The 14,020-nt window shown below is 45.6% G+C and overlaps 1 protein-coding gene across 1 annotated transcript in view; it reads left to right on the forward strand.

Annotated features, from left to right (window-relative positions):
- Positions 1-14,020, forward strand: part of DNAH1 (dynein axonemal heavy chain 1) — a 140,775-nt gene that overhangs the window by 15,439 nt on the left and 111,316 nt on the right. The window contains exons 11-23 of the mRNA XM_082265290.1: positions 1,401-1,699; positions 1,798-1,948; positions 2,052-2,245; positions 2,793-3,018; positions 3,113-3,232; positions 5,866-5,948; positions 7,348-7,489; positions 7,584-7,739; positions 7,921-8,119; positions 8,876-9,129; positions 11,035-11,247; positions 11,567-11,731; positions 13,894-14,015. Of these exons, the coding sequence (XP_082121416.1) occupies positions 1,401-1,699; positions 1,798-1,948; positions 2,052-2,245; positions 2,793-3,018; positions 3,113-3,232; positions 5,866-5,948; positions 7,348-7,489; positions 7,584-7,739; positions 7,921-8,119; positions 8,876-9,129; positions 11,035-11,247; positions 11,567-11,731; positions 13,894-14,015 (2,324 nt within the window). The remainder of the gene's footprint in view (positions 1-1,400; positions 1,700-1,797; positions 1,949-2,051; positions 2,246-2,792; positions 3,019-3,112; positions 3,233-5,865; positions 5,949-7,347; positions 7,490-7,583; positions 7,740-7,920; positions 8,120-8,875; positions 9,130-11,034; positions 11,248-11,566; positions 11,732-13,893; positions 14,016-14,020) is intronic.

Below are 14,020 nucleotides of genomic sequence, written 5' to 3' on the forward strand. Positions count from 1 at the left end.
ACATCTATATGACCATTCATTGTGCTTGAAATAAGAAATCCAAGGGTCAACTCACTTAAACCTTATTCCACCTAAACCTTAGGCTTTGGTAGGTACTGGAGACATGTACAAGAGTGTTCTCCAGTGGGAAGACCCTAAGGTGGGTTGGAACAACCAAAACGCCCAGGTCTACAGTAACAGAGTCAGGAACTATGGCGGGAAGGGGGGGGGGGAGTGGGAGTTTCACCATTCTCACTCACACCATTGGAGTTTCCAAGGAAAACCAGTAGGACACCAGCCAATAGTAGTTGCTCACATTCATCTGGACTTGTTCTGTAATGTTGAAGATGTTGCAAAGATTCTGCAGGCCACTTTCTTCAGTTGTAATGAAAGTCAGGAACATACCCCAAGACACCAACCAAAACCTGTACATTGGGGAGATAAAACAACCTCTCAACAAAGAAATGGGCCAGCATAGAAGGGTAGATTTTAAAGGTAAATGCTCAGCAGTCTTCCTACACTTTAGGGAAAAGGGACATTTATTTGAGGACAGTGAGGTGCATATTTTGGACAGAGAGTTCAACTGGTGAGCAAGTCAATAAAGATGCTATCTACGTCAATCTGGAATAGCCATCCCCAAACAAGAGTGGCACCATCTATCTTACATATATATATTGCTGTTTTAGCATCTCTACCCCCACAATTTGACAATTCACTCTTTCGTTATTCAGTTATATGAGTCATATGATTAACATCTGTGCAGACTGACACCAAGGATAGGATGATATAACTAGAACAAGGCAGTTCCACAACTTTTGCAAATCCCACCCTGTTCTTGGACAATCAACATCTGTAATGGACACATTCTGTGGTGTTTGGATGAGGGAGTCAGTGCTGCATGTATTGATATAAATACTGGGGGGATCTTCCTAGCACCCATTGCAACTCAACAAGCAGCTTGGAGAATCTATGAACCATCTTCACCATTACAGAACAAGTCCAGTGACTGACTACTACTAACTACTACTATACCATACCATGACTTGGAGAAATGTGAAGCTTCACAGGTTGTAGGACACATGTTCTCCGGAGTCTCCAGAGTTCTCTGGAGTCTCCAAGGTTCTCCAGGGTCTCCAAAGTTCTCCAGAGTCTCCCAAGTTCTGCATGGTCTCCAACGTCCTCCAGGGTCTCCATAGTTCAAGAGTTTCTAAAGTTCTCCAGGGTCTCCAAAGTTCTCCAGGGTCTTCAAAGTTCTCCAGGGTCTTCAAAGTTCTCCAGGGTCTCCAAAGTTCTCCAGAGTTTCCAAAATTCTCAGAAGTCTCCAAAGTCCTCCAGAATATCAAAAGTTCTCCAGGGTCTCATAATTCTCCTGAGTCTCCCTTGTCCTCCCAACAATTTATTGTCTCTCTTTTGCCCTACAGGTCCAGTTGTTCCTGAAGGACAGCTGGATCAGCACACTAAAGAACGCGGTGCGTGGCAGCCTTCGGGAGGTGGGGAAAGGCTGGTATGACCTTACTGAACGCAACTGGGAAGTCTATTGCATGTCCAAATTGAGACAACTTATGGAGCTCATCAAGTTCAACCTGCAAGACTCCCTTCGCTTCCTAGTACAGGACTCCCTGGTCAACTTCACCCAGTTCACCCTGGATGCCTGCTACAGCGTTCTGACCTGCACCGAGGGCATGGACTGGGGGGGAGACCTTGTCAACAGTCCCTACAAGTGAGATATCTACATGTCTATAGTTACTGTGCTATAGAGGTACATAAAATTCATGTCATGGCTTATTGGTGAATTTATCCCAACTTCCCCTTTCACAGGCCACGCAGAAACCCGATTTTTCTTCTGGATCTGGTTCTAGATGCCTCTGGGGTCCATTTCAGCACCCCAGTGGAGAATTTTGAGGTTACTCTGATGATGTTGTTTGATAAAGGTATTCTGGCGACTCACAGCGTGCCGCAACTGGAGAAGGTGAGAGTTAGACCTTCATCTCTGTATCTACAAGATCCAAGATTTCAATGTCAGTATCAGTGGGAGGGAATCTTTAATCTCTGTTCTGTATGTACCTGTGCAGTTTGTCCTGGAGAACCTCTTCATTAGCGGAACCCCACTGCTGGAGTCTGTGGGTCTCCACGAGCCTCCTGTGGAAGAACTGCGCAGCAACATTCGCAACGCCATTTGCAAAGCTCTGATACCGTTGATGGCGTACGCAAAACAATATGAGAAATTCCTGGAGCTCAACAACACCGACATCGACATGTACATGAGGTGAGTACATACCCTGAGAGCTGCCGTAACACCGATACCCAGAAAAAATGTCCTCAGACATTGGATGGTGTCACTCAATCTGGCTGATGTCGGACCTGGCTGACCAATCCTGGGGGGAAGTTAATGTTAGGGAGGGGCCAGCACAGTGCTGTACATAGCTTTCAGAAAACATCACAGCACCCTGCCTCAGTACGCCACCCAGTCCTGTTGCAAGCAGTGGGCTTGATCTTGTGAGGAGCTATGGGATGTCCTGCTGGCAGTGGGCTTAGTCTTGTGAGGAGCTATGGGATGTCCTGCTGGCAGTGGGCTTAGTCTTGTGAGGAGCTATGCAAATAACAAAATGCCTTGATGGGTGGATGCCAGTCTGAAAAAGTGGGTGTTCCTGGGCTGATGGCCCTAGGTAACATCCACATGTGATGGTGAGCCTCTATGATTGAAAGAACTGAAATCCAATAAATGAAAGGGGCAGGCCAGAGACAGTCAGGCTGGGGAGGGGAGGAAAGTCATACAATATCAATAAATAATCAGATCCTGGTATTTCCTGCAGGGTGTTCCGGGAGAAGAACCCCTCAGCATCAGAGGTAAAGCTGGCAGTTGAGGAACATCTTCTAGAGAAGGAGCGTCTGGACAATGCTCTGCCCAGCTCCATCATAGTCGGGCCCTTCCAGATCAGCATCGAAGGAGTCAAACAAAACTTGTCTCGTAAACGCAAAGCTCTTTCCAGTGCCCTTCTTGAGCTGCTCGCTAAGAGTGTTCGCAAGGAGGTAGACGGGGTAAGTCAAACATGGACAGTTTTTTGGTCTTTGTATTAGAATCCAGTATCTGTTTCATCCTCTGATTTACTCTTATTGGTTGGACATCCCCCAGATCTCAGACCAGTTCCGAACCATCAGCCGCAGCTTGTATGAAAAGCCGAACAGTGTGGAGGAGCTGACAGAGCTCAGAGAATGGATGAAAGGAGTTCCGGAGCAAATAAAAACTCTGGAGGTAAAAGTTAAGACCCTCCCCTGCTCATCTTGCACTTGATTAGTGCCCTTCCCCGAGGTCCTATCTTTCTTACTAATAGTAAAAAAAAAAATTGCTCTCCATTGTATCACTGATAACTACAGTCTTGGATTATAAAGGACTTGGAGAACAAACCTGAAGTATGCATGACAGATCCATTTACATAGGAAAACCTACAACTCTTTCTCCACCAGGGGTGCATGTGACAGGGTGGCAATACTCAAGTAGGGCTGTCACCTTGTAAAAGAAGAGCCCAAACAAGGACCTTCATGCCTGGATCACCATTTATTTATTTTAGATATTTAAATAGCAACTGCAATTTTTGCAGTGATTTTCATATGGCATATCAGTCTCTGCCCTCAAGGAGCTTACAATCTAAGGTACTTACCTCACACACACAACTCAGCCTCTTCTCCTTGTCCAGTCAGGGAATGCAAAACATTCTCTGAATGGCACCCATCCTGAGTGGCCAATATCCTGTGTTCAGGAGTGCAGCTGCTCAGCCTGGGACCCAGAAGCAAGTAAAGATCACTGTAGGAGCGGTGTAGTAGCAATGTAGCATTGGTGTCTACTTGGGTGATTTCCACCTTCCAGGGGCATCAGCTATGATATGCTATATACATAGTTACATTGGTCCAAGCCAGGGATCGACCGATATCGTTTTTTCATTGCCGATACCGATATTTTGGTCATCGCGTATCGGTATCGGCCAATATGGGCCGATATTTTCGTACATTTAAAAAAAAAATTTTCTTTTTTTTACTTGGCAGGTACTCTTGTGTAGGGATCTGGGGGTCCAAACCCCTCCAAACCCCTCCTCTGCACTTAAAAGCATTCAAAACGCCAAGTTTGGCTGTTTTGAATGCTGTCATTTTTTTTAATCTACCGCCGAGTGCCCGGAAGTGATGTCATGACATTACTTCCAGGTTTTTACATGGAGACCCGATCAGAGCTGAATGCGGCTTTGATCGGGTCTTCAGCGGCTATGCAGGCCGGGAGACCCGGGCTGGCCGCGGAAGGAGGCGGGGGGGGGACGTCCCCTCCCGCTTCTTGTAATGACAGCCGAGCGGCTTCTCAGCCGCATCAGTTGTCATTACAAGACAGCCGACCGTCGGCTATGGATGCCGGTACCGGGGTGATGCCTCTAGCTGCAGACATCACTCCGGTACAAGCACTTTCCCGAAATATCGGCAATATCGGCCACCGCACATCAATGAAGAAAAAAAATTACTTATTTACTACATGTTATAACAGAAACTAAGCAAAACTTTTTTTTTTCAAAATTTGTAGTTTTTTTTTTTTTTTTAGCAAAAAATAAAAAAACCCCAGTGGTGAAAAAATACCACCAAAAGAAAGCTCTATCTGTTTAAAAAAATAACAAAAACTTTTTTGGTACATTGTTGCATGACCACGAAATTGTCATTCAAAGTGCAACAGCGCTGAAAGCTGAAAATTCGCCTGGGTAGGAAGGGGGTAAAAGTGCCCGGTACGCAAGTAATTAAAGCACAAAACATCTTGCCAACTGAAGCCTACAGAAAGGGGACAGTGATTGCAGCCTCCCTATGTTTCATAGGGAAGATTGGTTCCTCTGTATGCTGCCCCCGCCACTCCTCCTATCCAGTTCACTTGTGTTCTGCTGTCTCTGGGCCCCTGTGTGCTCCCCTAGTCACCCCAGGGAAAGAGCCCCAGGCTTGAAGGAAAGGGCCCCCAGCCAGGGGTCCGGGGGACCCTTCATGGTTTCTTGCACCGGGGCCCTAATGGTTCTAGTTACGCCTCTGCCATAGACGGCCACTGGATTTTTGGATTCCCCTATTCCTGCACAGCCAGGCAACATGCAAGTTTCCAATTTTCACTCGTAGACAGTAAACAGTTTGTGGGCTTGTTTTTGTTGTTTTATTGGGGGAAAAAATTAGCCCTCTGCTGTCTAGGCCCTCCCATGCTAGCCAGGGTGTCCTTTAGAAGAGACTGTAGGGTAGTGGAGATTACCTTTGTCTTTCCTCCTTCCTTTCTCAGCTCCAGCCTGGAGGCAGAGGCCCCTCAGCCCCCGTGTCCCTTCCTAGGCTCCACAACAAATTCTCAATACTCCATCTTCCACCTGACAACAACCACCCCTGCTTGCAAGGCTCCACCATATTTAAGGGCTGACCCAACCATCCTGCCAGGCTTCCTGCCTGGGGATTGACCAGATTCCCATAAATATGCAGATCTCAGCCCATTCGCCTCCATACACTAGCTTCTAGAAACTTCTAGCCTCATCTAGAACCAGGGAAAATACCAGAGGCCTGACTTGTAGTGCCCTCCAGCCTGACCTACATTAACCACCAACCAATTCCCAGACTCACACACCTAGTGTGAGTCAGAATACATTTTCCTCACACTATACTGCACACTGGGGGGGTACACAATGTAGTGCGTTTTAGAAATGTTTTACCCTGAAAGACTTACAGGATGAAACTTCCAAGCCTTTACATTTTTCCTCAGCCTTTGCCGTTGTTTCCTTTCTGCCAGGCTGGGCCTGAATTTACATTATTGGATGGAATTTGGTGTTGCGACCAGTGGAAATGTTCTGATATAAAGTAAGGCTGTTAATGGGGAATCTGTTTTATTCTTAACAGGAGCAAATTGGGAAAGTCACGGCTGATTATGAGGTCATCGATGAATTCCTGTTTAGCCTGTCCCAGGAAGATTTCAGCACAAAGTGAGTTTGTAGATGAAGAATATATAATCCGTTCTAACCACAATGGAACTACAAGTTCCAGCAAGCAGTGAAAGAGACATGTGGCTCCAACATGGTAGTGGCTCAGCCATTTCTGGTATACAGATATAAAATATGATTCAATGGTTGTAGACATCTGACCATCCAACCTATTTAAATGGCTTAAAGTGACTGATGCTTCCAAAAAATGTCATTGTTCAGGGGGTTTCCAGTAAAGGGTTCTGGTAATACTACAGGATAGAAAGAAATTGTGGACAATTGTGCTCCTCCCACCTTGCGATAACAGACCTTTTTTGTTCAACCATAACTGTGCTCCTGTGTACAAAGCCACATCAATGAAGACATGGTTTGACCTTTTTTGTGTGGAGGAACTCAAGTGTCCTGTAAAGAGCCTTGACCTCAACCCTATTGACCATCTTTGGGATGAATTGGGCTAATTGCAAGCGTAAAGGCTGTTATAGCTGCAAAGGGGGACCACTTTTTAAAGACCATGGGAGGGGAGCAACTCCATATTATTGGCCATGGTTTTGTAATGGGATGTAAAAAATTATAGAGGTATGATGGTCAGGTGCACAAAGCCACCTCCAAGACATGGTTTGACCAGTTTGGTGTGGAGGAACTTGAGTGTCCTGCACAGAACCCTAACCTTGACCCCACTAAACATCTTTCGGATAAATTGAAATGCCAATTGTGAGCCAGGTCTTTATTTTTCGGTGCCCAATCTGAGGTCTGATGGGTGAGCCAGGTTTTTTTTTTTTTTTGGTGCCCAAAGTGAGACCTGATGTGTGAGCCCGGACTTTTTTTTTGGTGCCCAAAGTGAGACCTGATGTGTGAGCCAGGACTTTTTTTTGTTGTCCAACGTGAGGCCTGATGTGTGAGCCAGGTCTTTTTTTTTTTTTGGTGCCCAATGTGAGGTCTGATGTGTGAACCAGGTCTTCCTATCAGTACACTTGGATGTTCTTGCACAGAGCCCTGACCTCAACTCTACTAAGCACCTTTCGGATTGATTGAAATGCCAAAGTAAGCCAGGTCTTTTTTTTTTTTTTTTTGGTGCCCAATGTGAGGCCTGATGTGTGAGCCAGGTCTTTTTTTTTTTTGGGGCCCAATGTGAGGTCTGATGTGTGAACCGGGTCTTCCCCACAGACACCCTCCAAAATCTTGTGGAAACCCTTCCAAAAGAGTGGAGTATGTTATAGCAGCAAAGGGTGGGAAACTCCATGCTAATTGCCATGGTTTTGGAATGGGATGTCCAACAAGCTCATATAGGAATGAAGGTCAGGTAATGGTCAGGTGTCTACATCCTTCTGGCCATATAATGTCTTTTCAATCATTTCTGACCCACTAGGACTTCTCTGAGTCTTTTGCCATCTTCCATTGTTAGGTGGGCCATCATTGCCTGGCCACACAAGATTATGACCACCATGGAAACGGTCCGAGAGCAGCACTTAGAGGATGAGGAGCGTTTCCGGAAAATCCAGGTCATGGATCAGAACAATTTCTTGGAGCGTCTGGACTCCCTGCAGGTCGGTTACAGATCTGCTATTAATCTGTAGGTGATATAATCCAAATGTCCATCTATCCTCTCCACCTGACTGTGCCAACTCTCATTATTCTCAGATGGTGGTGGCCGGATTCTCCACTCACACCGATATAACTCGCGCCCATGAGATCGCCAATGAAGTTCGACGAGTCCACAAGCAGCTGAAGGATTCCCAGCAGTTGGCGCAAATGTACAACAACCGAGAGAGACTGTTTAGCCTGCCTGTGACCAATGTAAGCATGCCCCATATAATACAAATGGCTGCCTATAACATTCCCAGATATGTATCTGAAGGTTCCCAAATCAGAAAATAGAACTCCAGTTACATATAATGTTTTGATATAACCTCCCTTCTTTATGATTATTGTCACCTAATGCACTTTTTTTCACCAATCTTTGCTGTTTACACACAAGTATGACAAGCTTCTGAAACTGGTGAAAGACTTCCAGCCCTTCCGGGATCTCTGGACCACCGTGTCGGACTGGATACGTTGGTATGATAGCTGGATGAATGACCCTCTCACCGCCATTGACGCCGAACAGCTGGAGAAGAACGTGATGGAGTCTTATAAAAACATGCACAAATGTGTAAAATACTTCCGTGATATACCAGGTAAGCTTATGGCATGTGATAAAAGTGTCTGCCACTCCCCAGCCTTCGTCTTGTGAAGAGATATGTGGATGTGACTGGAGATGAACAAAATGTTAGTAACATTTTGATGGTGTTTGGTGGTTTGTAAAAGTGAAATTAGCTTTAAATTGCTGCTGAGAGTTAAGGAAACTCTTTCAAACTATCCTGGACCTGCTCTTTTGCCAAAAAAATTAACCCTAAAGGTAATTCTAATCCTAGCCTTAACCCTAAAAGTAATCTTCGAGTAACCTGTCAGTCTCTAAACATATCCTACTGAAGATCAATGCAAGGAAGGAGCCATTATACTCACATTTTGGGATGCCCATGTCTTCTACCATCCTTGCATTCCAGCACTGCAGTCCAGAAGACATTTTTTTTTTGTTGGCAGTGTTGGGTGCCTTCGTCCCCTGCCTATGGTTCACTCCACTGACCCCTACCATACTACAGGACACAGCAGTGATGTAGAAGCTGGAGGATGGAACCAAATTGCATTGGGGACACATGCATCCAACAATTTCGGATGTGTTGAATGAAAGGAAAGGTAGGAGACACAGGCCACCAAATAGAAGACTTCAATGGCTCTTCTCTTGCAGGGAAATTAAAATAGGTTTCTTTTTTTTCTGGAGGCCAACAGGGTCTTTTTACCTGAAGTTATCCAACTCATCCCTAGGTATGAGAACACAGTTTTCTACATTTCTATCTTAACAATTTATCTGCCTGTTGTGTCTTTACCCCCAGCCTGCCAGGAAGTAGCACAGGACATCAAAGGCCGCATTGAAGAGTTTAGGCCATACATCCCATTAATCCAAGGCTTGCGCAACCCCGGCATGAGGAACCGTCACTGGGAGATGCTGTCAGAGCAGATACAGATTAATGTCAAACCTAAAGCCAACCTGACCTTCACCCGCTGCCTGGAGATGAAGCTTCAAGATCATATCGAGGCCATTGCTAAAGTGGCAGAAATTGCCGGAAAAGAGTTTTCTATTGAGCAGGTAAAGTACCTTGTCTGCCAGCTTTGTTAACTTACTTAGGCTTAGTTCCCCCTGGTCAATTTGGCACATTTGGCAGTAAGTGCTTTCTATTGAATTCTGTCAGTCAAATTAGCCCCGTCCGATGGAACCTGCATGGCTTTTAAGTCCATTTTAAAAATGTATCACAGTTACATAGTTACATAGTTTGTGAGGTCGAAAAAAGACATCTGTCCATCCAGTTCAACCTATGATGTGTGTGTGTTTGCTGTTAACCGTACATTGTATACCCCTGTATGTTGTACATTGTATACCCCTGTATGTTGTACATTGTATACCCCTGTATGTTGTACATTGTATACCCCTGTATGTTGTACATTGTATACCCCTGTATGTTGTACATTGTATACCCCCTGTATGTTGTACATTGTATACCCCTGTATGTTGTACATTGTATACCCCTGTATGTTGTACATTGTATACCCCTGTATGTTGTACATTGTATACCCCTGTATGTTGTACATTGTATACCCCTGTATGTTGTGGTCTATAAGGTGCCCATCTAATAGTATTTTGAAACTATCGATGCTCCCTACTGATACGACTGCTTGTGGAAGAGAATTCCACATCCTTATTGCTCTGACAGTGAAGAACCCCTTACGTATTTTAAGGTTAAACCGTTTTTCCTCTAGTTTTAGTGAGTGGCCACGTGTCTTATTGTATTCCCTTTCTCTGAATAGTTTGTTCCTTATGCTAGGGTTGCCAGTACAGTATTTGTACATTGATATCATATCCCCCCTCAATCGTCTCTTCTCCAGAGAGAATAGGTTCAGTGCTTGTAGTCTTTCCTCATAGCTGATGTCCTCCATTCCCCTAATTATTTTTGTTGCCCTTCTCTCTCTAAATTAAACAGGATTGGTCCCAAGACAGAACCTTGGGGGACCCCACTTTCCACACCCGCCCAATCCGAGTACTCCCCATTAATCACCACCCTTTGCACTCTCCCCTGGAGCCAGTTCTCTATCCAGGTACTCACCTTATGGTCCATACCTACCTTCCTTAGTTTGTACAGTAAGCGTTTGTGGGGAACGGTGTCAAAGGCCTTTGCAAAGTCCAGATACACCACATCCACAGGCTTACCTTGAACCAAGTTGTCAGCAGTCTTCCTTGTTTCTGCTTTCTTCTTACTGGTGGCATCTAGCACATTGCAATTTTTGTTATGCAGTGGTTGGGTAGGCACAGGATATATCAGCCAACAATAGCCCCCGACTGGTGACAATACCTTCTAGCTTCTGAAAACCAATGCCTTTCAAGATTTCCTCATTTTTGGTAGGCTTGTTTGGCTGCATGAGTTCAGTTTTGACTAAGAATACCTGTATGCCTAAGCACACTGGTGGCAGTTATCCTAAAGACATATAGTACAATCTATTTACTCATATCTTGTTCCTGGTGAACTGGTGACATCAGTATGATAAGGTTTGCCAACAGTGAGAAGATTGTTCGAGCTGCTCTTGTATCCATGACAATTTAATATTAGTCCTCAAAATCACCAAATTTTCAGGTTATCTAATGCTACATAAAACTGTGAACTTGCTAGAGTAGATAGTCAAAAGACTTCAGATGTTTTATAGGTTTCCTTGGAGATCAAGGACATAAGGTTAGGCGTTAGGGATGTAATGGGACATACAGTAGATCTTTCCAGGGACATGCCATTGACTATTGGCTGCTGGAGTTTAAGGGCCATACAATGGGCATCAAAGGGTTACATGTTGGGCATTAGGCATGCAATGTGGCTTAGATCTTGCCAACATAGCTTCCTGGGAAATCATCTACAGCAAGTTTTCCAGCATGGCTGCCTCTGCTATCTATAGATGACAGGTACACTTTTTGGAATGACCCACTCATCAGTTTCTTTTTCCTGTCCCACAGGCTCTGGATAAGATGGAGGGCGAGTGGGCCTCGGTATTGTTCACTGTCTTGCCATATAAAGAGACGGGAACCTTCATACTGAAGAGCCCTGAGGAGGCCTCTCAGCTCCTGGATGACCATATTGTGATGACCCAGAGCATGTCCTTCTCTCCATATAAAAAGCCTTTTGAGGAACGGATCAGCACATGGGAGAGCAAACTTCGCTTGACACAGGTACTGAAAGAAGAACCCTAGTAAATGCTAATTGCAGCTGAGCCCATAGCATAACATAATAATCATAACAATTTACAGTAAGTAAGGTTTAATAATCATAACAATTTATTGATTTCAGAAAAACAAAAGCTGTTTCTGTAAAAGTTGGGTCATTTTGGCTTTAACGATGCTCACAGGCATATGGAGGAACACGAAAACAAGAGCTTTATTATTTATGTAAAGTTCAGACCAAACACAGACCTAGATCACTAGTACTAGACTAAAGGAATTTACAGGAAACAATATCTTGATCCAAATTCCTCTACTTTTCTATCACCAGGATGTTCTGGAAGAGTGGCTGGCCTGCCAGCGCTCCTGGCTCTACCTGGAACCCATATTTAGCTCCGAGGACATCAACCGTCAACTGCCGGTGGAGAGCAAACGTTACCAGACTATGGAGAGGACCTGGAGGAAGATCATGCGGAATGCAGAGGAGAACAAACAGGTCAGATGATACTTTGTAACCTGGGTGCCCACCCTTGTGGCAATTGTGCCCTTCTTTTATGTATAAACTGTGAGTATTTAAGGGAAACTATGTTGTATTTTCAGTAACTATCCATTTTGAGTAAGTTTTACCTTTGTGTGTTTAACCTGACTCCATTCAACTGGCAGGGGCCCTTGACTAAAAGCAACCCAGGGCCCAAGGTACAATGAATACACCACACCCTAACCCTCACCATTTCTTTATCCCTAACCCTAGCCCCCAACCCTTTCTCCAACCCTAACCCCAAACCCTAACCCTACAGAAATGCTTCAAGAGCCCATATCAGAAGAAAAACATTGGGGTTTATACTGACACATGATTCTATTCAACTGGCAGGGGCCCTTGACTAAAAGCAACTCAGGGCCCAAGGTACAATGAATACACCACGCCCTAACCCTCTAACCCTAACCATTTATTTATCCCTAACCCTAGCCCCCAACCCTTTCTCTAACCCTAACCCTAACCCTTCAGAAATGCTTTAAGAGCCCATATCAGAAGAAAAACATTGGGGCTTATACTGACACATGATTCCATTCAACTGGCAGGGGCCCTTGAGTGAAAGCCACCCAGGGCCCAAGGTACAATTATTCCCCCACACCCTAACCCTCTAACCCTTTCTATAACACTAACCCCCAACCCTAACCCATCAGAAACGCTTCAAGAACCCACATCAGGAGTAAAACATATGGCACTTTTCCACTGCAAGTACCAGCTCGGCTCCACTCGGCACTGCTTGGCCCAGCTCGGCTCAGTTTGCTTTTCCACTGCGTGGTATGAGTCGACACCTTTCAGCGCTGTATAGGCTCTACTTGGCTCGGTTTGCTTTTCCACTAAGTAGTACTAAGTAGTAAGTGGGTGGGATTACAACAATTCTCTGACCAATCAGTGGCTAGTAGTGACAAACAATCAATGCTGCATGCAAAGGATTGTGGGATATGGTAAAGGTATGGCCCGCTTGGAACCCCAACCGAGGTGGTACTGTTTAAGCGAGCCGTACAGAGCTGTACCATGTAGTGGAAAAGCGTCGCTGTACCAAACCGCACTGAACCGTTCTAACACGTACCATGCGGTACCATGCAGTGGAAAAGCGCCAAACCGATCCGTACCGTGCAGTGGAAAAGCGCCTATAGATGCATATGTATGCTGACTTTTGCATGATTCATTCAACTGCCATGGGGTCCAAGGTAAATGAATTCACCACACCCTAACCCTTCTAACCTTAACCCCTAACCATTGCTCTAGCCCAAACCCCCAAGCCTAACCCTTCAGAAATGCTTTAAAGCGGAGTTCCAGCCGTTTTGTGTTTATTAAAAGTCAGCAGCTACAAAAAGTGTAGCTGCTGACTTTTATTAAACACACACATGCCTGTCCTACGATTCAGTAATGCGGCTGGCGGCAGCCTCGGTTCTCTCCCTCTTCTCCCTGCGGTGCCGGCATCACAAGTGTGGGCACCCGGCTGTGACAGCTTGCGACTTCACAGCCAGGTGCGCACTGCGCATGCGTGAGTCGCGCTGAGCTTCCTTAGTGGCCGGGCAATCTTCTGGTACCTGTGACGTGTCCCAGAAGATTGCAGGGAGGGAGGGGGAGAGGAGAACTTCCGCTCGAGCTGCCTAGACGGCCGAAGCGGAAAAATAGGAGCGGGTACCTGTCAAAACTAGGTACCCCCCCCCCCCCAAGAAATGACATGCCAAATGTGGCATGTCAGGGGGGGTTAGGAGCACTTAAAGTGGAAGTTCCACTTTTGGGTGGAACTCCGCTTTAAGAACCCATATCAGTAGTAAAACATAGATGTGTGTGTGTATGCTTACTGTTATGTAACGGTTGGGAAACTGTAGCTCTCCAACATGCCTTTGCTTCTGGGAGTCATGCTTGTGGCTGCCAGTCTTGCAATCCTTCATGGGACATGTAGTTCCACAACAGCTGGAGGGCCGCAGTGTAAGCATGATTCCATTTAACCGGCAGGGGGCTCTTGACTGAAAGCAACCTGGAGCCTGGGGGATAATAACTCCACTGCCATTTTGCTGATATTATGGACGGTGTGTGATGGGTGTCTGTGCTCAATTCAGGATCTGGTGAAAACTTTGACTACGTTTTTGAGTAGTATTCTAAGTTTTGGTTTGCAGGTGATCTCCCTCTGCCCAGACCCTCGTCTTCTGGAGAGCCTGCGGGAATGTAACAAGCTGCTAGAACTGGTACAGAAAGGGCTCAGCGAATATCTGGAAACCAAGCGAGGCGCCTTCCCCAGGTACC

Source organism: Pelophylax lessonae, assembly GCF_965119305.1.
Source record: "Pelophylax lessonae genome assembly, chromosome: 8".
NCBI lineage: Eukaryota > Metazoa > Chordata > Amphibia > Anura > Ranidae > Pelophylax > Pelophylax lessonae.